Source organism: Moschus berezovskii, chromosome 8, assembly GCF_049115385.1.
Source record: "Moschus berezovskii isolate FMDL1 chromosome 8, NW_MosBer_1.0, whole genome shotgun sequence".
NCBI classification, from domain to species: domain Eukaryota; kingdom Metazoa; phylum Chordata; class Mammalia; order Artiodactyla; family Moschidae; genus Moschus; species Moschus berezovskii.
Genome location: NC_142467.1, coordinates 20426081 through 20451092, shown reverse-complemented (window position 1 = coordinate 20451092; position 25012 = coordinate 20426081). Strand labels below are relative to the sequence as shown.

General features: G+C 41.0%; 1 protein-coding gene across 1 annotated transcript in view; it reads left to right on the top strand.

Moving 5' to 3' along the window:
* ADGRV1 (adhesion G protein-coupled receptor V1) overlaps positions 1 to 25012 on the top strand; it is a 549332-nt gene that overhangs the window by 181821 nt on the left and 342499 nt on the right. The window contains exons 61-72 of the mRNA XM_088838471.1: positions 813 to 936; positions 2820 to 2958; positions 3109 to 3294; positions 3662 to 3894; positions 5596 to 5744; positions 8152 to 8353; positions 8884 to 9103; positions 11402 to 11641; positions 12992 to 13141; positions 14152 to 14625; positions 20100 to 20243; positions 22822 to 22996. Coding sequence (XP_088694597.1) covers positions 813 to 936; positions 2820 to 2958; positions 3109 to 3294; positions 3662 to 3894; positions 5596 to 5744; positions 8152 to 8353; positions 8884 to 9103; positions 11402 to 11641; positions 12992 to 13141; positions 14152 to 14625; positions 20100 to 20243; positions 22822 to 22996 — 2436 coding nt within the window. The remainder of the gene's footprint in view (positions 1 to 812; positions 937 to 2819; positions 2959 to 3108; positions 3295 to 3661; positions 3895 to 5595; positions 5745 to 8151; positions 8354 to 8883; positions 9104 to 11401; positions 11642 to 12991; positions 13142 to 14151; positions 14626 to 20099; positions 20244 to 22821; positions 22997 to 25012) is intronic.

Below are 25012 nucleotides of genomic sequence, written 5' to 3'. Positions count from 1 at the left end.
TATATTCTTACATAAATCTTAAGTCAGCCAGGTCAGTTATTTACATTGTGTTACACAGCAGAGTTGATGTTTCTATGGACTAATTAGATGCAAGAACAAGAGTATACCAGTAGATCAAGGTAAATCATTTGTTAATATAAAAAAATTCATAATGTATTCCTAACTGTGACATACTTGACAAACCATTGTTGGTGCTATTAATCCATTGCCACAGAAAGTGATCCTGTAACAATCCAGTCCTTTGTTTCTTGAAACTCTAATGTGTGCTTCTGGAAACAAGTTCATTTAAGTTACTACCAGATTATGATATGAATACTCAAATTACTTGATACGATTTTTATTTACATTTTCATAGGAATAGTTGACACATTTTATAAACACTCATAAGCAAATGATTGTCAGAAAATTAAAAATAAAAATGGGTCCCCAAGAATTCTTGCTTTTGCTACATAGCTAACAGATATAGCCACATAGCCAATTATAGTGAACTGCAGAATGGTTATTGTAGAAGTGGATTAATGCATAGGGTGGAATGCAGTCCCACACTTGCTTGTGGGAGTGGTATTGGAAGTACTTCCCACTTTATCCTTTTCATTAAAATGTGATCGTGGGCAAGTCATTTGCCTTAGTGACCTCATTGCCTCTCTGTGCTTACATGTCTTTGTTAGTAAAATGAGGATAATATTAGTACCTAACTTATATGTAACTCACAGAATTCATATATGTAAATCCCTTAGAACTTTGCCAAGCGTGTATTAAGTGAATAGGTGTGTTTTCTACATGAGCGGTATTATATATCACCTTGAACTCAGGTAGCGCGTCAATAATTATTCGAGGAGATAAGGGAGCATCTGGAGAAGTTGGGATAGCTCCATCATCTAGGCATGTCTTCATTGGAGAACCCTCAGCAAAATATAATGGTACTGCCATCATCAGGTAAGGGCTTCATGATTTTTATTGCCCAGGTGAGAATTTTGAAGTTGCATTAATTAGCATTTTTATGCCCTAAATACATTTCTCTCAGTGCAGACATATTCTTCTTATAAACTGGTACAATCCTGTGGTGAGAGTACATTTTTGGTAAACACTGAAGGTATGTTTTGACCTGTCTTGATGTTAAATCTGAGGTTTGTGGTTTTTAGATGATTTGCAGAGCACATGACGAGGAAAGCACATTGAGCATCGTCAAGAGATCTCAGCAACGTCTAGCTCTCAGCCCTGTTTTGTCACTTATGCCATAAATCTGAGCTACAAAATCATTCCTTAAAAAATCATCTGAATCAAAGGTTTTAAGATGTTCTAAAATTAGGACCTGTTATATAACTAAGATAGTCCCAGTGGTGCAGTGGTAAAGAATCCTGCCTGCTAATGCAAGAGACACAGGAGATGCAGGTTAGATCCCTGGGTTGGGAAGATCCTCTGAGAAGGAAATGTCAACCCACTCCAGTATTTTTTCCTGGAAAATCCCACGAACAGAGGAGACTGGTGGGCTATATCCAAAAGATCTCAAAAAATATGGCCACAAATTAGCAACTCAATAAAACAACAACAACATTATGATTGTAGGCAATTTTGTTTATTATAAATTCTCTCATGAGGGGTAGAATAGCAGCTGTCAATAAAATAGCTGGATTTATGTTAAAACTTTTATCTTTTTGGTTGTTTTTCCAGTGGTATGTATGAAATGTTTCCTGCTCTTTAGTCTGTTTGAGCTTTGTACCTTGTGTAGTATGTGAAGAATCTGTACATCCCTTATACTTTTAGTGTTCAGCTTTTGCCAGTATTCTTGTCAAGCAGATTTACACAAGCTCAGTATTTTGGGTGTTACTGTCTTGGGATTATCCAACTGTCATTTGCTTTATAGCTGATAGATAAGGTTATTTAAATGCAAATAATGTTCTTAAAATAATGCCATTTGCAACAACATGGATGGACCTTGAGATTGTAGTCTTGAGTGAAGTAAGTCAGGCAGAGAAACGCAAATATCATATGCTATCGCTTATATGGGGAATCTAAGAAAGGGTACAAATGAACTTATCTACAGAACAGAAATAGACCCACAGATGGAGAAAACAAAACTTCATGATTACCAGAGGGTAGGGTGGCGGAGGAATGAATTGGGAGATTGGGATCGATATATACCTACTGCTGCTGCTGCTGCTGCTAAGTCACTTCAGTCGTGTCCGACTCTGTGTGACCCCACAGACGGAAGCCCACCAGGCTCCCCCGTCCCTGGGATTCTCCAGGCAAGAACACTAGAGTGGGTTGCCATTTCCTTCTCCTGTATGTAAAATAGGGCTTCCCCAGTGGCTCAGATGGTAAAGAATCTGCCTGCAAAGTGGGAGACCTTGGTTTGATCCCTGGATCTAGAAGATCCTCTGGAGAAGGGAATGGCAGCCCACTCCAGTGTTCTTGCCTGGAGAATCCCTTGGACAGAGGAGTGTGGTGGTCTGCAGTCCATGGGGTTGCAGAGAGTAGGACAGGACTGAACAACTAACACTTTACTTAGATATGTAATATAGGTAACTAACAAGAACCTACTGTATAGCACAGGGAACTCCATACTCTGTAATGACCTATGTGGGAAAAGAATCTAAAAAAGAGTGGATAGATGTACATACATAACTGATTCACTTTACTATACACCTGAAACTCACACAACAGTGTAAGTGATCTGTCCTCTAATACCAGGTTTTAAAAAAAATGCATAATGTTCTGGAAATAACTGAAAAATTTTTATTGTTGAAGGACACAACAAATATCTAGGAAAAGCTCTTTCAACAAAAATGCATTGAAATATACATTTTACATTGTTGTAGCCTTATTCGTGGCCCAGCGATTTCTGGGGAGGTCACAGTGTCCTGGAGGATAGTCCCTCCTTCCTTGGAGGAATTTGCTGAAACATCAGGAAAGCTGACGATGCGAGATGGACAGTCTGCGGCCATTGTAGTGATACAGGTATTGCTGTCATGCCCTTTGCTGTCAGTGTGCGTGTGTGGTTGGGGGGATAGGCTTAAAATCACAGCTTGTTGTCATTGCTTATGTGATGTATATTTTTCTTGAAATGTTCAGATTCTGCCGCGAATGGCTCTTTCTGTCCGTCTCTAGGCTTTGAACGATGACCTTCCCGAGGAAAAGCATTTCTATGAGTTTCAGCTCACTGGGGTCAGCGAGGGCGGAGTGCTGAGCGAGTCTAGCACCACCGCCAACATCACCATGGTGGCCAGTGACTTTCCCTATGGCCGGTTCGCCTTTTCTCAAGAGCAGCTGCGAGTGACGGAGGAAGTACAGAAGGTAGTGCCTGAAATGCTTAAAACCGTAGATGTCACTTTTTATCTTTTGTATCACGAGCGATCTTTAAAATGTGTGTCTTCGTTCACATTCTCAAGTTTTCACAGCTGATTTCATGTGCTCCTGCTCATTCTAATGTTATACTTTTCTATCAATTTGCATAGAACTTCCAGATAATCCTGGTAGGTAAAATTGAGTGAGTGAAGTCGCTCAGTTGTGTCCGACTCTTTGCAACCCCATGAACTGTAGCTTACAAGGCTCCTCTGTCCATGGAATTTTTCAGGCAAGAGTACTAGAGACACTCAAAATTAAGTCTGGCCTGGTAGAGTACTCACCCAAACCAAATTAAAAAACACTGCTTCTTGCGCAGGTTAACCTCACAGTCATCCGATCGGGTGGGTCTTTCGGCCGTGTGAGGCTCTGCCTGGAGGCTGTGAGCGGGACAGCTGAGGTCGGCGTGGACTTCCTGCCTCCACCCGTGCAGCTCCTCTTTGAAGCCAGAGAGACGGTGAAAAGCGTGCACATTGAAATCCTTGATGACAGCCTTCCTGAAGGCCCTGAGGAATTTTCCCTCGTGATGACAGAGGTGGAACTCTTGGGAAGGTAAAGTAAAAGAGAAAATAGGAAAAAGAGAGAAAGGATGAGTCAGAGCTGGGCTGTGCCGGGATTAATTCTAAGCTCTAAGATGGTCTACCCCGGCTTTTTCTCACATTCATGTGACACTGGAACAGGACATGGTGGCAAAGGCTGTTAATTATACCACGTTGTAAAATATAATTTTTTTTTTCCTGAAAGTTGAAAGTATGCGTTTCCGTTGTGTGAAGTCACTCTGCGTAGCAAGAGGATTGAACACGGCGTAAACTGGTAGTAATTGGTGAGAAAAGAGAGGTGCTGTTCTCTAGGTCAAAGGTCAGCTGGCAGGGGTGATTTTGGTCCCCCCATCTCTTGTCTGTACACCACGGAACGGGCTGGACTGAGAGATTTCTTTCCTTGGTATCTCTGAAGACTGTATTATCTTCTTTGTGGATGAATAAGGTAGATATTTGCCCAGTGGCATTTTTAAAGCAGGGACAGAATTTTTGAGTCAGAGATAGTTGGTGGGTAGTGCACCAGGGATTCAGTGAAGATCGAGAATTAACCCTGTTGAGACTTCTCTGATTTAGTTGGAGCGACTTGCTTACCACGGTGGGGAACATGTGTTCCATGATGAAATGGATGAAATACTCAGAGCTTGAGTGGCATAAGGAGCATCTCGACACCTCTGGCTCAGGCATAACCTTCGACTGGAATCATGTTTGCGTTTAGATAGCTCTTAGAGGAAGTTTACTTGTGCATGCAGTGAAAATGTCTTTTCAGTGGTGATATTAATGCCAATCTTTAAAGCTTTCTTCTAACTAAAGTATTTCACTAAAGGAGGCAGAATGTATATCATTCCCCTGGGAAGAATTAGCTGTGAGCTGACAAACCCTTCAAATCTTCAGTTTACGGAAATGAGTCTATGTCTGATGACGGGAATGAATTTGTCCTAATATTAAATAGATTAAAACATGAGCTGGTCAGTTTTCATTAATTGAGTGAACTTTGATAAGCATAGCACATTATGTGTGATATTATATCTGTGTTTTTGACTAAGTAGGGCTTGAAGCATTTGTCCCATTGCTATCCTTTAAAAAACCCAGTTCCTACTTAAGCTTAATTCTAAGGAAGTAATGTTTTTCTTCCAGATACATTTCCAGGCTTACTTTGATCTGAAAAGGAAAGTAGTATAAACCCAATTTTCCTAGTTTCTAGAAAACTTATTGCCTTGATATTAAGTTATGGTAAGCAGCTAAGCCATAATCCTTCTCAGATTATTGATAAAGTTTATTTTAATATTTAATGCCCAATTTTCTAATTTTGCCTTATATATAATCATATTAATGAGCTTTCAAACTTTCAAAGCTAAGTAGGTTAAAAATACTAGGTAGAATTTGGAAATTGAAGGAAGGACTAAAGTGGTTTAATGTGTGTTCAGCGGTACCTTCCTAGCCCTAAAAGTTATTTTCCAACTTCTTCCCAATTTCCTTGTAGTTTTATTATCTTCCCATGGCCTAAGTTTAGTGACAGTATATTAGTTTTTATTTTATCCAGGCAGTAATAACTGGGAGCAGTGCAGAAATCTATTTCAAACATCATTTCAGGAAAGTATTTTTGTGTTGAGCTTCATGAGACTCAATTACAGGAGCTAGTAGGACCCTTCTTCAATTCATGCTAAGCAATTACGAACTCAGTTTATTTTATTTTATTTTTTTATGACTTTGCAAGAGGGTATGATTTTACCATCCAAGAAAATGGACTTCAGATAGACCAACCTCCTGAAATAGGAAACATCTCCATTGTCCGAATCACCATAATGAAAAATGATAATGCAGAGGGAATCATTGAATTTGACCCAAAGTATACCACCTTTGAAGGTAGGTTCAGTAACCTTCCTTATAAATTTAACACCAATTTCTGAATCAGAGTACCTGAGCATGACATTGTCAGTTTGAATTCCTACATGCATTTTCTTGGTTTGGGGCGTGTGTGTGTATGTGTGTGTTTATATATATACTTTGTATTTATTTATGACTTTATGTGTATATATTTGTATTCATTTTTAAAACATATTTTGAGTTACTTTTGGGCAGTCTTGAATCTCATTGTGTATGGCAAAATGGAATGTTTAGGAATAAGGCATTTAGAGAAATTATGTTTAATTTTAGGATTATTGAAATGTTTATATTTTGAAGAGTTTTATGAGTATAGTTCTAATTTATGCAGTGCTTACTTTCCTTTGCAATTAAAAATCAGTGGAATATTCACTTTCTAATCAATAATCACCTTTGAAACATTTTACTGGCCTGCAGGCTCAGGCAGTATCTGGACTCCCAATCATCCCAATCATGCTTTCTTCAAACAGTTCCTAAGAGCAGCTTGCCTTCTGTTGCCAGTTCTCCCCTCATGTAGAAGCGGAATGTGGAATATATGGTTATACATCCCCCTGGGTAGAAGAATTTGGCTGCCTTTCTGTTTTTATTCAAAGGCAGACTATGAAAATACTTTTCAAAATAAACATTTTATCTTATTATTGCAATCAGTTTATCACCTTCATCATCACCTCTGTCAAATTCTTTTGTTATCTGCCATTTTAAAGTTCATCAGAAATCACTTTAGGAGTGATTTATTATTGGCTTTGTGGGTAGCATCATAGAAGACATCATCATTTTGCAAACTTCAGCCTACAGCAAGTAAGAAGTCAGGCTGCCTTTTTACACCAAGGAAAAAAATGGGGTCTTTTTTCTGTTCTCTGATTTCTGTTTGATTCACTGTCTTTGGGAAAATTTGGGGCAATGCACAGTGATATCAATAACCTCAGATATGCAGATGACACTACCCTTATGGCAGAAAGTGAAGAGGAACTCAAAAGCCTCTTGATGAAAGTGAAAGAGGAGAGTGAAAAGGTTGGCTTGAAGCTCAACATTCAGAAAACAAAGATCATGGCATCTGGTCCCATCACTTCATGGGAAATAGATGGAAAAACAGTGGAAACAGTGTCAGACTTTATTTTTTGGGCTCCAAAATCACTGCAGATGCTGATTGCAGCCATGAAATTAAAAGACGCTTGCTCCTTGGAAGGAAAGTTATGACCAACCTTGATAGTATATTAAAAAAGCAGAGACATTACTTTGCCAACCTAGGTCCGTCTAGTCAAGGCAATGGTTTTTCCCGTGATCATGTATGGATGTGAGAGTTGGACTGTGAAGAAAGCTGATCACCGAAGAATCGATGCTTTTGAACTGTGGTGTTGGAGAAGACTCTTGAGAGTCCCTTATACTGCAAGGAGATCCAACCAGTCTATTCTAAAGGAGATCAATCCTGGATGTTCATTGGAGGGACTGATGCTTAAGCTGAAACTGCAATACTTTGGCCACCTCATGCGACGAGTTGACTCACTGGAAAGGACTCTGATGCTGGGAAAGGTTGGGGGCGGGAGGAGAAGGAGACGACAGAGAATGAGATGGCTGGATGGCATCATCGACCCTGTGGACGATGAGTTTGAGTGAACTCCGGGAGTTGGTGATGGACAGGGAGGCCTGGCGTGCTGTGATTCATGGGGTCGCGGAGAGTCGGACACGACTGAGCGACTGAACTGACTGACTGACTGACAGTGGTAATTACAATGTAAGTTCAGTAGTGCTTAGCCGTGGCTGTTATGAACTCTATTAAATGATATTTTAATATACTGATATTAGTATAGCTGGAGAAGAAATGAACTTTTGAATAGAATTCTTAAGTTGAAATCAAACACAGGATATATGTTCAGATTTACAAGCAGAATCTGAAAAATAGAATCATATTTATATCTGAACTTTTAAAACACTCATATGATATAAATAACATATACCTTCGTTTTTAATGTTACCAACGTTTCAGGTAAATATGCAGAAACAATCCAGAATGGTTTCCTTTGAGTACAGTATACGTGTTTTAAGTGTTTTCTGTGTTTGTCTACCATTATCTACCAGTTTGTCTACCAGTAAGGGTGATTTCCTTGTATGTGGCACACAGGCAGAATGCCTTTGCTGATGATTAAATCAATTATTTAAATTCTAGCTTACACTGCTCACTATAACTTTCAACTTTTGACACACTGTATTTCTCCTAAAAAGTAAGTCGTGACGTGTTCGCTAATGGTTCTTTAAAGCGAGAAACGAACCGCAGAAAAACTGAGTGCTTGCATCGCCCTGTTATATTTAATTGTCATGTTTGATCTAAGGAACCATATTAAAGTCAGTTTCTTTGGCTCGCACACCAATTCATTGCACCTTCCTGTTCCAGTGGAGGAAGACATAGGGACGATCATGATTCCCGTGCAGAGGCTTCACGGCACTTACGGCCGTGTGACGGCTGATTTCGCCTCTCAGAGCTCCTCTGCGGTCCCTGGTGGTGTCGATTATGTTCTGCATGGTAGTTCAGTCACCTTTCAGCATGGGCAGAACTTAAGTTTTATAAACGTTTCCATCATTGATGACGACGAAAGGTAATGCTCTTTTGTATGTAACATGCACATACGTAAATCATGAGTATTGTGTTCCAGTCTTTACCTGTTTTGCACTGAAAATAGAATTTTAGATTGTAGTTGTGCCCATGGAGAAATGAGTGAGGAACTCTAGGGCCTGGGGTGCTGGGGTAGGGAAAAAGGGAGTGAGAGGCCATGGTGATTATGCATCACTTCTTCTCAAATAGAAGAAGAAATACTGATTTTTGTTCTTCTAGATTGAAAAGTCTATAGTCAGAATGTGGACACATCCTGCAAATCATTTCCTTAATTCATTAAACTTTCTTCCCCTCTTTTTAATTGTTTAACGAATTAAGGAAATTTTTTGCAGGTTATGTAATACTGAAGTTGATCATTTCACGCTTCTAGCTAAGCACCCTCTCCTTAGCGCTTGGTGTGTGACTACTGCGCCTTGAATATGTATGACCAATTTGGAAAATGACTAGTTATTTGGGTTTTAGAAGCATTTTATTATGTTTAGACTCACAGAATTGCTCCTTCTTGCTATGCAGTGAATTTGAGGAGCCCATTGAAATTATGCTCATTGGAGCTACTGGTGGAGCGGTCCTTGGGCGCCACCTAGTGTGCAGAATCACGATTGCCAAGAGTGACTCTCCTTCTGGTGTAGTAAGATTTCTCAATCAAAGCAGAGTTTCTGTTCCTAATCCCAATTCCACAATGATTTTACCCTTGATGCTGGAGCGGACCGGAGGACTCTTGGGAGAGATTCAGGTGGAGTTATTTTTTTCCCCATGATTTTTAAAATAATTTTGATTGATAGATATGGTGTTGGATTTTCTTATTTCTCAAATATATTCATTTATTCACAGTCAATAGTATTTATTAATTACCAAGTAGATGTAAAGCAGTTTTCAAATCCTGTGAAATACATAAAAATGTATGAGGCATACAGCTGCCTTCAGGGAACTCTTGAGAGAAAGTTAACAGTTAAATGAAGGATTCTGGTAAAACTCATTCCGTCAGCAAATATATTTGTTGAGTGCTTTCCATGTGCCAGACCCTGTCATAATCCCTGAGAAGGCACAGGTTAGAAGGATGCAGTTCGTCCCTGTTCTCTTAGAAGTTTCAAACAATAAGCAAACAAATTGCTATAAACTTCCATCTTAGAACTGCTTTTGCTGCGTCCCACAGATTTTGGATCACTGTGTTTTTGTTGTCATTTGTTTCTCTTTTTTTTTTTCCTCTTTGATTTTTTCAGTGATCCATTGGTTGTCTAGTAACATATTGTTTCCTGCTGGCTACCCTTGATTGGATGGTAAGGGTGTGATATTTAAGCTGAAAGAGGTGCTCATGTAATCATAGGGGGCTGAGCGTTTGGGCAGAGGAATGAGAGTGCAGATCTACAGACCTGTATCCTTGAAGTGCGAAGAGGTCCACCCGGTGGGTGGGCTAGGAAACGAAGGGATAACAGCCCAAGTTAGATCACTGGAGTCTGTAGGTGTTTGACCCCAGAGAACTTTCTAAATCAGATTGAAGATGAGTCGAAGTGCCAGCAGGACACCATTAGAGAGTTTTAAGCAAAGAAATGATATCAATGTCACGGGGTGGTCGGCTCACTTAGAACCGCCGAGAAGGAAGTAGGGTGTCCAAAAGCCAGAGTAGGAGCAGGGAGGGGAATGAGAAGGGTGTCGCCCTCCAGAGCCCACAGCAGAGCTAACAGTGGCTCAGATAGGGAGAGAGGTAGAGATGGCCAGGCGTGAACAGAGGTTGAGTATATTTTGTAGGAAAAACATAGGAGGGCTGAGGGACAGAGAGGAGTAAAGGATAACTGCTAGAACTTTTAAACAAGCAATTGGTTACATTGTAGTGCTGTTTGTTAAGATGTGGAAGCTTGGGGAAAGGTAAGATTTGGCTTTGTTGATTTGAGACAGCGGCAGGACACCCCAGTGCAAGGATCAGGAAGGCAGGGGGATGTGCAGGTATGGGCTAGGGAGAGGTCAGGGCTGCAAACACTGATCTGAAAGATGGTGACACACTTGGAGGCATTTGAAACTCTGAGGCCCGAGGAGTGTAAACAGGGATGGAAAAGATACAGACCCAAGTCCTGGGCTCCCAGCATTTATTGATTTGAGGAGGGATAACCAAGCAAGAAGACTGAGATGCAGGGAAGGAAAATTAGGACGACTTGTGCCATATAAGTATCACGTAAGCCAAGGAAGATGGGACGCAGTGTTTCCAGAGAAAGAAGTGATCAGCTATGTCTCACGCCAGTCAAAGATGAAAGAAGCAAAGACAAGTGGATGTGAAAAGTATATAATTTTAAATTACAGAAACTTTAGGTGATGCCTTTGTTGCAACATAAAAATTCCGTTTCTTATAACTCTGACCATTTCTGTTCCTCTTATAGTAGGAATTTATTTAAGTGTACTTGTTGCTGCATACCCAACAGACTTTTCACATGATTCAGACAGGTTTTGATGAACAGAACCTGTGCACTAGCAAGACAGTTTGTACTTGTATTTATCAGAGTTTGCATGTGTGCTCATTTGCTCAGTCTTGTCTGATTCTGTGACCCCGTGGACTGTAGCCCGCCAGGCTTCTCTGTCCATGGGATTCTCCAGGCAAGAGTTCTGGAGTGGGTTGCCATTTCCTCCTCCAGGGGATCTTCCCGACCCAGGGTTTGAACCTGGGTCTCCTGCTTTGGCAGGCAGATTCTTTACTACTTGAGCCACCTGGAAAGCCCTAAAAAGTTTTTATTACTCATATATATATGTTTAGAGTATGTACTTTTGTATTTTTGGTATCCTGTGATGATGAAAAATGACCAGGTATTCAGATTTTTTGTTACTTATTAGACATTGTTGTTCATGAAAACGGATATTCTATAGATTACATAGTTTATGTCTGTAAAGATTATTTTAAACAACATGAGTTGATAACATAGGACTTTGTGGGAAATATTCTAGAATAACTTTCACATGTATGTGTATATTTTTACTACTGCATATCCTACAGAGTAATTCTTTGTTTAAAGCTGATTGTTTTCTTTAAAAAATAAACACCCTGCAGGTGAACTGGGAGATAGTAGGACCCAATTCTCAGGAAACCTTACCATCACAGAACCGAGACATCGCAGACCCGGTGAGCGGGTCCTTCTCTTTTGGAGATGGGGAAGGTGGAGTGAGAAGCATCATTCTGGTAATCTATCCACATGATGACATTGAAATTGAAAAGACTTTCATTATTAAACTTAAACTTGTGAGAGGAGAAGCTCAATTAGACTCCACAGCTAAAGCTGTTACATTAACAGTAAGTCTGACTTTATTTTTCCCACAGAATTTCGGTTTTAAAGGATCTTTCAGAAAATGTGCTTATATTTGTTGAAACTCTATGGGCTTATGATGAATTCAAAGTTATAAAACCCAATGAAGTCATAGTAATTCCTGTGGGTCAGATGTTCTGGTTGTTGCATTAGTTTATTACGTAGCCTGATTATTGATAATTCTTTAAGATACTAAGAAATAGTTATTTTACACTTTTTGAGAAAATTTGATGCTTTGGGGAAATTTGGCACTTTTCGAGAGGAGGCATTTGTTGCATCATAAACATTGGATATCTTTGCCATTAAAGGGCGTCAGAGTTCACAGGTAGTCACAAGTCAGACTGTTGAAAGGAAGAATGGTATTTTTTCAGTCAGTACAGCGATGGTGTGAGTCAGGTCCAGATACAACTTATTTGGTATGACTCACCTAGTCCATTGGGGCAGAAAGTCCTGGAGACCAAGGTTACCGAAAAAAAGAGAGATGCACCTTTTTCTAAGTTTGGCAAAGCCTCTTTTATGTGGGGTCTGTGGAACTGTTAATGCTGGGAAACAGATATGAAGAAAGAGACATTTTGTGAGGAATTCTATCCCATGACTATGGGGGCTGGCAAGTCAGAGTGCATAAAACAGGTGGAAGGAATCCGTAACGCAGAATCCATAAGGCAGGCAGGAAGCTCAGGAACGAACTGAAGTTGCCTCTTGAGTCTGAATTTTGTGGCGCAGGCCAGCAGGTGGGAAGTGCAAGCAGGATTCCTAAATTGTGGTCTTGAGGCAGAATTCCTTTTTCTCCAGGAAGCCTCAGTGTTTGCTCTTTAAAGCTTTCATCTCATTGGATGAGGTCCATCCACATTATTGAGAATAGTTTTATTGACTTCGTCAGCTGGTTGTCAGTTTTAACCACATCTACAAAATATCATTACAGCAACATCTGGATAGCATTTGAGCAAACGGTTGGATGCTTTAGCCTAGTCAGGCTGACACATAAAATTAACCATCACACGGCCATTACCTCTCTCCATATTATCAATATAAATGCATCATAACCAGTAGAAAGAGGTTGGCCAAACTTAACTGGTTAAATGAAGCGAGCATGAGGTGAGTAAGGCTAATTCAGGCTTTGAAGTTCTATCCTTTTGAGGTTCTACAAATTGTCATTTTCTGAATACTTATTCCCATTATCCTTGGGGAGTAAGAACCTTCTTGCTTTGGCCATTATTGTGTTCCTTTCACTCCCTCAGATTGTCTTGTACGTACAGGACAGTCAGGGTGCTGGCACCCTGGACTCTGTGATTTCATCCATAGTTGCCACACATGTCTTCGCTCTGCTCTGTTTCTAGATAGAGAAGTTCGGTGATCCTAATGGAGTGATCCAGTTTGCGCCCGAGTCTTTGTCTGAGGAGACCTACTTGGAGCCATCCGTGCTGGAAGGGCCCCTGATCATTACCTTCTTTGTCAGAAGAATCAAGGGTGTTTCAGGAGAGATCATGGTACCGTTTTTCTTTGAATTTTTAAGCAGTGTAGTCGTTTGCCTGACGGTTGTGGTTGAGAAGAACAGAGAAACCACGTGTTCTGGAGAATTAGAATTTTTGATAAACTGAAGTGACATGAATTTTCACACATGCTGAGAAGGTTCACCGAGGCCCCTTTGGGCTGTCTCGCCGGCACCAACCTCTGGCTGTCTCTTTAAATATTCAGTTGCAGTTAGGTTAAAAAGAGCTTTCTCATATTTAATCACAAAGAATATGATTGAACTATTTTGTAATTTCTTGTTTGCTGTAATGTGAAGCTTTTTCTGCTTAACAGGACTATCCATGATTTTTACAAATTGCTTAATATATTCTTTATTCTTGATATCATTGAGATACCCTTTTAAATTATCAAGATATTCATTGAACAGATCAAGTTTATCTGTTTGCTAGCTAAATTTATTTTGTGAAATCTCTCTATACACTTAGCTTTTTTCCTGTATTTGAGATTGTTACTTTTCTTCAGCTGAAACTTTATGGAGGTAAAAAACTTTGGGAAAATTACTTTTTAGAGTTTTTTGGGGAGAAATTCTTGATTTTTAAAATCTTAGATATTCTCTTTTTATTAAAAACAAACAGAAACAAATTCCAATGTGAATATCAGATTATCTGCTTATGTTTTACCCTCAAATATGGCCTTGGTTCACTGTTGAATACACTTGTGGAACTGGTATGGTATTTTAAAGTTAACTTGTTTCTCTTTATCTTTTCAAATTATGTTATTAATTTAGAAGCAGGTGAAATGAGATTTTGTCATTCTGTCCTACAAATGGCATATAATAGCCTGAAAGAGCTAAGACAGTTTCTGAATTACTTAAGTAGCGATAACTTGGAAACTTTAAATTTGAATATATTAATGCACACTTATATAGGCAAGCTTTTCATATATAATTGAGGTAAACGAATTTAAAGGATTTTGATTACATACACTGCGTCATATAACTTCGTTGGTTTTCTTTCTTTTGCTTTAGGTTTACTGGGAATTAAGTAGTGAGTTTGATATTACTGGAGACTTTCTTTCTACAAAAGGAATTTTCACCATTGCTGACGGAGAAAGTGAAGCCAGCTTTGATGTTCATTTGCTGCCAGATGATATTCCTGAGATAGAGGAAGTGTATGCACTCCGGCTTGTTTCAGTAAAGGGAGGAGCAAAACTGGATACAGAAAAATGTGTCATTCGGTTCTCTGTTTCTGCAAATGACGACCCACATGGAATATTTGCCCTGTATTCAGATCACCAGTCCATACTTATCGGGCAGAACCTCCGTAGATTCATCCAAATTAATGTAACCCGGCTTGCGGGCACATTTGGAGACGTGGCTGTTAGATATCGAATATCATCTAACTCTAAGGAGCAGTCTGTCGTTACAGAAAATGCAGAGAGGCAGTTGGTGGTCAGAGATGGTGCCAGATACCAAGTGGACTCAGTGCCCATCCAGAGTCAGGTTTGTAGCATCTCTGTCCTTTTCCCAGTCATTCCGAAAGACTCCTTCAAGAAAACCTTTGTTAATCTCATGATCAGTTTAAAATCTGATTTAGATATTTAAATGGAAGCATGGAAAATGCCTTAGAAAATGCATGGTAATTTTTGGGTAATACATATACTGAGGTATTTGCAGATTATAAGTAAATAAGTATCTGTTCCTTCCTGGAGATAAAATATTTTTGTCTAGATAGTAGAAGGCAGTTATTTAGTTCTTCAGAATTCCAGGAATTGTTCCGAGTGCTGCACACACTCACATTACACACACATGTACACACTAGATGCTTACTGAGGGGGAGATATTTGTAGGCTTCCTTGTGTTCCTATCTGGAGAAGGAAATGGCAACCCACTCCAGTATGCTTGCCTGGAGAATCCCATGGACAGAGGAGCCTGGTGGGCTACAGTTCCATGGGGTCCCAAAGTGTCGGACACGACTGAGCGACAAACACTTGTGCTCTTACCGAAGAGCAGTGCAGTGAGAGGCAGATGTGTGTGTCCTGGGTGTGGTGGGGCTCCGTGGTATCTGCTTTTCTCTCCTTGAAAATCTGCCACCCAGGAAGTCGGCTGTGGGTTTTCATGTTAATGAGGAGAGAGGACAGCAGACTATTCTGCCAACATATCAGGTGAGAGTGGCAGGAGCCGAGTGGGTACCCAGCAATCTTTCTCACTCTGAGCCACAGAAAGTGATTTGAAGGACTGTTTGTCTTAATCCTTCCAAGAGGATACCTAATGTTGTTCCATATGCATGGAGAGGAGTTCATTTATTTCACACGTGGGATGCATTGCGGCAGTGGGGATTGCTATTTCATGGCATGAAAGTCCGTGCCAGAGGGTAACCAAATTGGAGTTGTCTTGAGAATGGTATGAGGTGGATTGTGAAGTTAGGAGACAGTAAAAAAGGTCATCGGAAGAGTGCACGTTGGTGGAATGGCGATGAGCTGAATTCTGAAGTCTTTGATGAACATACAAATGGATTCCATGAAAGGTGAAACGTTTGGGTGCCTGCCAGTGTTATTCAAGAAAGGACTACAGAAGTGAGGCAAGACCTTTGTCATTCTTCCTCAAAGCAACTCCCCACCTGCTCCAGAGGTGCCTGAAGATTGATGGAAAGGTCCAAGAAGGGCTGGAGAAGTACTGAAAAGTCATGCGGTGATCCCTTTCCTGTCTTCAACTATGGATTGAGCAAGAACTGGGATAAATAGCGGAGCTTTAGCGGAGTGGGAGATGAAAGTTTTTACTGGTATGGATCTGACCTTTACCTTCATAAAAAATGACAGGAAGCTTTGAGATCTACACACAACATTGTCAAAGGAAAGTGCAAAGAAACCCTACAAAGCAGTAAGAGGAGAGAAAAGAAAGAACTTCCTGTTGATAGTCCACTGAGTTCAGCCTTCTCAGTAATGGATGACCTTAGTTTCATTTAAGCCTATGATCCATAGAAAATAGGCTGCCTTTTGACATTATACTAATTGGTACCTACTATACTGATGCTGAAGCTGAAACTCCAATACTTTGGCCACCTCATGCGAAGAGTTGACTCACTGGAAAAGACTTTGATGCTGGGAGGGATTGGGGGTGGGAGGAGACGGGGACGACAGAGAATGAAATGGCTGGATGGCATCACCGACTCGATGGACATGAGTTTGGGTGAACTCCGGGAGTTGGTGATGGACAGGGAGGCCTGGCGTGCTGTGATTCATGGGGTTGCAAAGAGTCGGACATGACTGAACGACTGAACTGAACTGATACAGCCTTTTTAGAGAAGGCAATGGCACCCGACTCCAGTACTCTTGCCTGGAAAATCCCATGGATGGAGGAGCCTGGTAGGCTGCAGTCCATGGGGTCGCTAAGAGTCGGACACAACTGAGTAGCTTCACTTTCACTTTTCACTTTCATGCATTGGAGAAGGAAATGGCAACCAACTCCAGTGTTCTTGCCTGGAGAATCCCAGGGGTGGGGAAGCCTGGTGGGCTGCCATCTTATGGGGTCACACAGATTCGGACATGACTGAAGAGACTTAGCAGCAGCAGCAGCATACAGCCTTTTGATCTTTTGTGTGTTTGACTTTTTTACTTTTGCTGTTTAATCAGCTGGGAAAATGGAGGCTTCTTAGTGAGCCCTGGGATCCATGGTTATTCCTACATCCCTGAAGTTGTTTAAGAAATTGACTCAATGACATGGCTTTGTTGTTATCAATTTTTTATTTCATTCTCCTATATCCCCAAGTTCTCAATACTGGAATAAACAAGGCAGAGCTGGGAAAATGAGAGATGGATTAAGGCAATCAGAATATTATTGTATTGAGTCTCATTTACAAATTAGAAGAGTTTAAAAAAATACAGTGTGCTTTAATTATGTACTTGAAACATTTTCCCATTCCTATCTGCACAGTATCAGCTTCTGAACACACTCAAGTTTAAATCTCTGTTAATAAGCCCTAGGAGGTCTTCCTTTAACTTTTCTAGGAATAGCTGTGTATTTTTTGTAGTAAGATTTATTTGGGCAATAAGGCATGCCACGGTGAAGGTTACGCTATTCTTTTACAATGTGGATAATACAAATTACTCTCAGACTGTATATAAGAAAGCTGAAATATATATCATATATATATGTGTCACAGGTAGTAAGATCCTTGATCTGCCTAGCTTTTGGATTATCTCTTGTGTTACCTGAGACATTTTGAAGGATGATCATCCTCTTTTCCTTTCATTTTGAACGCTTAATGGTACAGTTTATAAAGATACTTAACTTTCCTAATACCTGTTTGAGGTATCTATGGATCTCTTCGTATCTGCTCTGAACCTACATTAATTATTTTTACGATTTCTATTTTCGATAAAGAGTAGCAAAAGTTACTAGCTTGCACATACATGAAAGCTTCCTCTTACTGGCATGCTTTAACATCTTTGATTAATATGATTAAATTTTCACGGGTTCCTTCTGTCTCTTGCATTCTGGGATGTGTGGTGTAGGCTACTCATGGATGATTAGGTGTTGCTGTGTGCGTTCATCTCCAAGGTGACCCTTTGGGGCCAAGTGTGACGCGTGCTAAAGTGAGGGGAGGATTTTCCCAGTGGTCCCTTTCCCGCCTCACACCCCGCGTGCTCTTGAAGCTTGGGATGTTAGTTACAAGTTACATACAATTGTCCCTGCTGCACCCTCCTGATAAATGTTAGGATTTCAGCTGGGTCAGCCACAGAGAAGGACCTTCACGTGGGTGTTGGAACAGAGTGAGCTTCCTTTAGGTTCTGGAAACTGGAAGACTCTTGATGCTGGTTTAGCATGAGGGTCAGAGAGTGAACAGTTCACCATCTGGTTCGCAGGGTTAACGACAGGCTTCTTAGATGAAGTGACCGTAAGAATCACTGGCACACTAAAGAAACCTATGTTTAAGAGAGCTTAGAATGCAAGATAAGATTATATTCATTATTGTCATTTATTCAAGTATTGACGGGGCACTTACCATGGGTCAGCGTTTGTAAGAAGCACCGCAGACACAATGATCATGGGATATAATCCGTGTCGTCACACTGCTCCCTGTCTGTACAGGAGAAGGCCCTTTAACAGCACTTATAAAAGTGAGTGAGCAGGCAGTATTCAAGATGCACACAGGATATTACGGGGGAGTAAATTCTGTTCGTGCCAAAAGCCATCAAGAAGGATGGGCAATATGTAGAGTGGTTCTGTGATGCCATCCTGGGTCCAGGGACATGAGAGGGCATAACAGGACATGCTCGACTCCTAAAAACCTTCAAGTTCCTTTTCAAGTTAGTCACCCTGCTTTCCTTCTGTAGGCAAACCACCATTTCCCCAATCGTGCCGTTGACTCCTGTTCAAACTTTAATGTTTTATTACCGCACGCTGGGGTCCTGCCATGCCACATGAGTCCTGGGCAGGATGGGCCCGTGAACGGAGCTGGGTGGCAAGGTACAAATGCCTGGGTGCTTTGAGCTGATACCTGGCCCTTCATTTTTTAGGATATGGGGACAAATATTGCTTAGCTGCCCAGCCAGCGAGCCGCACGGGGAGGGGGCACTCCTTCAAGGAGAGGAGGGAGGCACATGACTGAAGTCAGGAGACTGATGTATGTCTGTTTCCTCAGCCCTTGATCTGTGCTTCATGTTCAGTCAATGTCATTTTGAAACAATGAAGACTGATCGAACGAGTAAAACATCTGTTCCCCTCATGTTGCACGTTTGAAACCACCATAGTACATATTTTACACATTTGGGTGGTTTGATATGTGTTTAAGTACGTTACACTTAAAAGAAGAACAGACTTCGCAGAAATGGTTATTTTTATATCCAGTAAAAATGTATAGAGTCGTTAGTAATATTCCAGGTTATGGCAGCTTATCCATTATCATTAGCAAGGTTTCTATGGACAAACGTAAGTGCTAAAAAGAAATCTCTGTAAAGTATTGGTGGTGGTGGTTTAGTTGCTAAGTCGTGTCTGACTCTTGCAATCCTGTGGACCATACCCCGCCAGTCTCCTCTGTCCATGGGATTCTCCAGGCAAGAATACTGGAGTGGGTTGCCATTTCCTTCACTGTAAAGTAATACAAGTTTTTAAATTCAGGATTTCCCTATTTTGTTGGATCCTAAAACTTGGAAAATTGGTAGTTTAATATATGGTGTTAGGAGTTTTTACTTGTCCAAAATATTCGGATAATCAGTGCACCTAAATCATTATCTGTTTTGAGTAAATGTCATTAGAGTTATTCGTTCCTACCCAGTGAATAAGGAGAAAGTGAGTTTTGCTGCTTTTAGGAGCTGACACTTTTCACCACGGTGCTCCCTCCATTCCTGGAACATGTAATTCTATCACTGAGACTCCTGGGATTCTCGTCATTCTTCAGGTCTTCCAGGCTTCCCTGGTAGCTCAGCTGGTAAAGAATCCTTCTGCAGTGCAGGAGACTCTGATTGAATTCCTGGGTCAGGAAGATCCCCTGGAGAAGGGATAGGCTACCACTGCAGTATTCTTGGGCTTCCTTGGTGGCTCAGCTGGTAAAGAATCTGACCACAATGCAGGAGACCTGGGTTCGATTCCTGGGTTGGCAAGGTCCCCTGGAGGAGGGCATGGCAACCCACTCCAGTATTTTTGCCTGGAGAATCCCCATGGACAGAGGAGCCTGGAGGGCTACAGTCCATGAGGTTGCAAAGAGTTGGACATGGCTGAGCAACTAAGCACAGCACACACAGGCATGCATGGTGATTTTGAAAATTTGCGGTATTTTTTTTTAATAATATATGAGTTTCACTCTTAGCCTAAAAGTCTTCATCATGGGCCTTTGTTTTATAATGTGGGGGAAAGGACATATATTGATGAAATTGATACTCAGTGAGGCAAGTGCTAATGACACACTTCAAATGTCGGTATTTTTTTTTGAAAATTATATTTTGCTAATAAAGGTCACTTACACTGTTTGTTTATAGGTCTTCCTACCCCTGGGCTCGAATTGCACCTTACAGCTGGTGACCCTGATGCTCGTTGGCGGAAGTTTCTATGGCGTGCCCAGAATTCTCCAGGAAGCAAAATCCGCCATCCTTCCAGTTCCGGAGAAAGCTGCCAATTCTCAGGTACTTGTCACTGGGTGTGCTACTGCCCCGGATCCACTAGAGGGCAGCTCTTACAGAAAGGACGAAGATTCTTAGAGTCTGATTCCTTAAATCTATGTAACCCTATGAACATAAAACTTAAACTTTATGGATACCCTATATGAAAATAACTTAGCAACTTTTGTCAGTAGGTGGAAAACCATATCTCCTCTTTTGAGTTTTAAAAAGTCTGTATCTTGTAGAATGCAAGGTATAGAATTTTTATTTGAATGTAAGGTATAGGATTTTTAAAATAACCTAGAGTCCCCATGGACAGAGTCCCTACCTAGAGTCAAAACTTGTTTTTTTCCTGATAATGAATATTTAATATTGAGGCATTTTATGCTAAAAAATTAAAATTAGAATGAAGCATCAGTTAATATTTCAGACTTTCTCCTTTACTGACACTGTGACTATTTAATCCATGGGGCTCTTTTTACTGTGGCAAGCTTGTTCTAATATAGATGAAAGCTGGTGGCACACTTAGGTGTTTGAGTCTTCTGCCTAAGTTCATTTCAGGGAAGATTGTTCCCCAATCACTTCATAATTCACGGGAGAACAAAGAATGCCTTGAGGGCTTTGCTCCCTGTGTAGGCCGATTCTGTCAGTGTGGGAACAAGATGGGGCTGCTGCCTCTGGCTGTGGTAACGTATGTATTTTATAGACCGTGAGAAGATACCAGCCTGTGTCCTGCTCCCTCGGGTGGGGGTTCCTTCAGCTTGACCAGGAAGTGGACATGGCATCTGTCCAGATAGACACTCAAGGCAGGAGTGTTAAAATCTGGCCAACGGCTTATTAACAGGGTCTGTGGCCATAAAGGGGATGGTCTTCAAGTTACTACCTCCTGGGCTGCTGCTTCCCAGGGAATGAACTTGCTTTTCTCCTAAAGTGGAACCCACAGCATTAAAAATAACTGAGAGGAATGGTTTTTGTCTGCACCTCCTCCGTTCAAGAGGGAGTGAGAGTGCCGCTTATAATGCTTTGACGTTTTATCTTCTTTTGTTCGTAGGTCGTTATAGCAAAGATTCCTTTCAACCTGAACCATTCATTTGGTGTAGTGAACTGTTTTCTCTCCTTGTCTCTGCTTGTTGTCACAACACTGTGTCACCTCAGAGGGCTAGATCACAGCCAGTCACAGAGTATTCCTGCCCGCGGTGTGTCCTGCTATGCTCCTTACCAGGGTTTGAGTGTGTGTGTGGGGGGGGGACACACGGGTGATGTTGCTAGGATACTTTCAAACAGCCTTTAACCATGCAGCAAGCGTGAGCTGAGATATACTACAGATGTTGGCAGTTGCTAAGCAGAAGGCTTGCTGTAATAGGAAATCTAGACTGGTGTCAAGGTGAAGTTCTTGTTTTTCTTTTCTGTGGCTTCAGAAGCTGATCTGTGGCACTGTCTCACACTTTTCTGCTCCTCTCCAGTCCAATTTAAAATGGGGAGAATGAGTCTTAATATAGAACTGTTGATCCTATGGTATCCCAAATTTATAGATATTGGGACCAAAAGAGGTAAACTAAGTTGTCCAAATAACAGTGTGAAGCCAGGAATCTGTATTTCTATTCTCTGACTGGAACTTATTTTATCTATAAATCCTAGGGTACTCTGGGAAGGTTGACCCTGAAAATCAGATCTTACTTTATGTGGATGAAAAACTATCATTATTTTAAAAAATCTTTGAAGGTTTCTGATCCTCGAAAAAATATATTAAATTGATTCAAAGGCTGAAAAAATCCTTAATAGAAAATCTAGTTCATGCTGCTCACTTTATAAATTTATTGTTGTATCTCAGAAAGAAGTCAAAGTTTAGTTTTAGACAAAACAGTTTATATAAAGATCCATCAATTCAGTTCAGTCGCTCAGTTGTGTCCGACTCTTTGTGACCCCATGGACTGCAGCACGCCAGGCTTCCCTGTCCATCACCAACTCCCAGAGTTCACTCAAACTCATGTCCATTGAGTCGGTGATGCCATCCAACCATCTCATCCTCTGTCGTCCCCGTCTCCTACCTTCAGTCTTTCCCAGCATCAGGGTCTTTTCAAATGAGTCAGCTCTTTGCATCAGGTGTCCAAAGTATTGGAGTTTCAGCTTCAGCATCAGTCCTTCCAATGAACACCCAGGACTGATCTCCTTTAGGATGGACTGGTTGGATCTCCTTGCAGTCCAAGGGACTCTCCAGAGTCTTCTTCAACACTACAGTTCAAAAGTATCAATTCTTCGGTGCTCAGCTTTCTTTATAGTCCCGTATAAAGACCCATAGCAAGTCATTAAAATGCCATTTTTAATCTTTTTATTTAACCATAGTTACAATTGTATTTTTAGATACTGTTAATTCAGAATTCACATTTTGATTAAAAAAAGCTGTAAACTATAATCAAAATTATACATAGGATACATTTTCAAATTTCAGGTGCCATTTCTTAAATACTACTCTTTAATCAAAAATATTTTAGAGCAGAGAAATATACTGTGTAAACAAAGAGAAAGTTGACTTTTAACCCACTCCTCAGAAAACAGGAACCTTTATAGAAAAAGGAAATATTCTAAGCACGTTTTCTCTTAGGTTGGGTTTGAATCTACTGCTTTTCCACTCACGGACATCGCTGCCGGGACAAGCCAAGCTGTGATTTCTAGGAGAGGCACGTATGGCCCTCTCAAGGTTTCCTGGGTGGCTGGATACGCTCCTGGGTCAGAGATCCCTGAATTTACTACTATTGGCAACATGACCCCCAAAGTAGGTGAGTTGTGTCTTTTCTAGGATTTTATCTATAGAACATGGAAATGTATCATTGGCCACTAATTTTCTTGGATCCTCTTTACTCTGGACAATGATTGAGCTAGCTGTTTGCCTTCTAATACAGTCTTCTCATATTTAAGTTATCAGAATTGCACTGTAATTAAAAACGTCATACCTCACCTGAAAATGATGGTCATAAGTAGCCTGCTCTGTTTAAACATGTTGTTGTTTAGTCGCTTTCCTGTCGGACTCTTTGCTAACCCATGGACTGTAGCTTACCAGGCTCCTGTGTCCGTGGGATTTCCCAGGCAAGAATACTGGAATGGGTTGCCATTTCCTACTCCAGAAGATCTTCTTGATCCAGAGTTTAAACCCACATCTCCTGCATAGTAGGGAGATCCTTTACCACTGAGACACCTGGGAAACCCAAGGTTTTTACATGAGGAGTTTGTTAAAAGTAATAACCTAAAAGTAATAATCTAACAACCTAATGTGGCCCATGTGTGTGTTGTGTGTGTCAGTCGCTTAGTCATGTCTGACTCTGTAAACCCTTGGACTGTAGCCCATGAGGCTTCTCTGTCCATGGGGTTCTCCAGGCAAGAATACTGGAGTGGGTTGCCATTTCCTTCTCCAGGGGATATTCCTGACCCAGGGATTGAACCTGGGTCTCCTGCAGTGCAGGCAGATACTTTACCTTCTGAGCTATTGGTTCAGTTCAGTCGCTCAGTCGTGTCCGACTCTTTGAGACCCCAAGGACCAGAGCAAGCCAGGCCTCCCTGTCCATCACAAACTCCCGGAGTTCACTCAAACTCATGTGCATCAAGTCAGTGATGCCATCCAATCATCTCATCCTCTGTCATCCCCTTCTCCTCCCACCTTCAATCTTTCCCAGCATCAGGGTCTTTTCAAATGAGTCAGCTCTTCACATCAGGTGGCCAGAGTATGGGAGTTTCAGCTTCAACATCAGTCCTTCCAATGAATATTCAGGACTGATTTCCTTTAGGATGGACTGGTTGGATCTCCTTGCAGCTCAAGGGACTCTCAAGAGTCTTCTCCAACACCACAGTTCAAAAGCATCAATTCTTTGGCACTCTGCTTTCTTTATAGTCCAAATCTCGCATCCATACATGACTACTAGAAAAACCATTGCCTTGACTTTGTTGGCAAAGTAATATCTCTGCTTTTTAATATGCTGTCTAGGTTGGTCATAACTTTCCTTCCAAGGGGTAAGCATCTTTTAATATTATTGCTGCAGTCACCATCTGCAGTGATTTTGGAGCCCCCAAAAATGAAGTCTGACACTGTTTCCACTGTTTCCCCATCTATTTGCCATGAAGTGATGGAACTGGATGCCACAATCTTAGTTTTCTGAATGTTGAGTTTTAAGCCAACATTTTCACTCTCTTCTTTCACTTTCATCAAGAGGCTCTTTAGTACTTCTTCACTTTCTGCCATAAGCATGGTATCATCAGCATATCTGAGGTTACTGATATTTCTCCTGGCAATCTTGATTCCAGCGTGTGCTTCATCCAGCCCAGTGTTTCTCATGATGAACTCTGCATGTAAGTTAAATATGCAGGGTGACAATGTACAGCCTTGACGTACTCCTTTTCCTATTTGGAACCAGTCTGTTATTTCATGTCCAGTTCTAACTGTTGCTTTCTGACCTGCATACAGATTTCTCAAGAGGCAGGTCAGGTTGTCTGGTATTCCCGTCTCTTTCAGAATTTTCCACAGTTTATTGTGATCCACACAGTCAAAGGCTTTGGCATAGTCAATGAAGCAGAAATAGATGTTTTTCTGGAGCTCTCTTGCTTTTTCCATGATCCAGCGGATGTCAGCAGTTTGATCTCTGGTGCCTCTGCCTTTTCTGAAATCACCTTGAATATCTGGAAGATCACAGTTCATGTACTGTTCAAGCCTGGCTTGGAGAATTTTGAGCGTTACTTCACTAGCGTGTGAGATGAGTGCAATTGTGTGGTAGTTTGAGCATTCTTTGGCATTGCCTTTGTTTGGG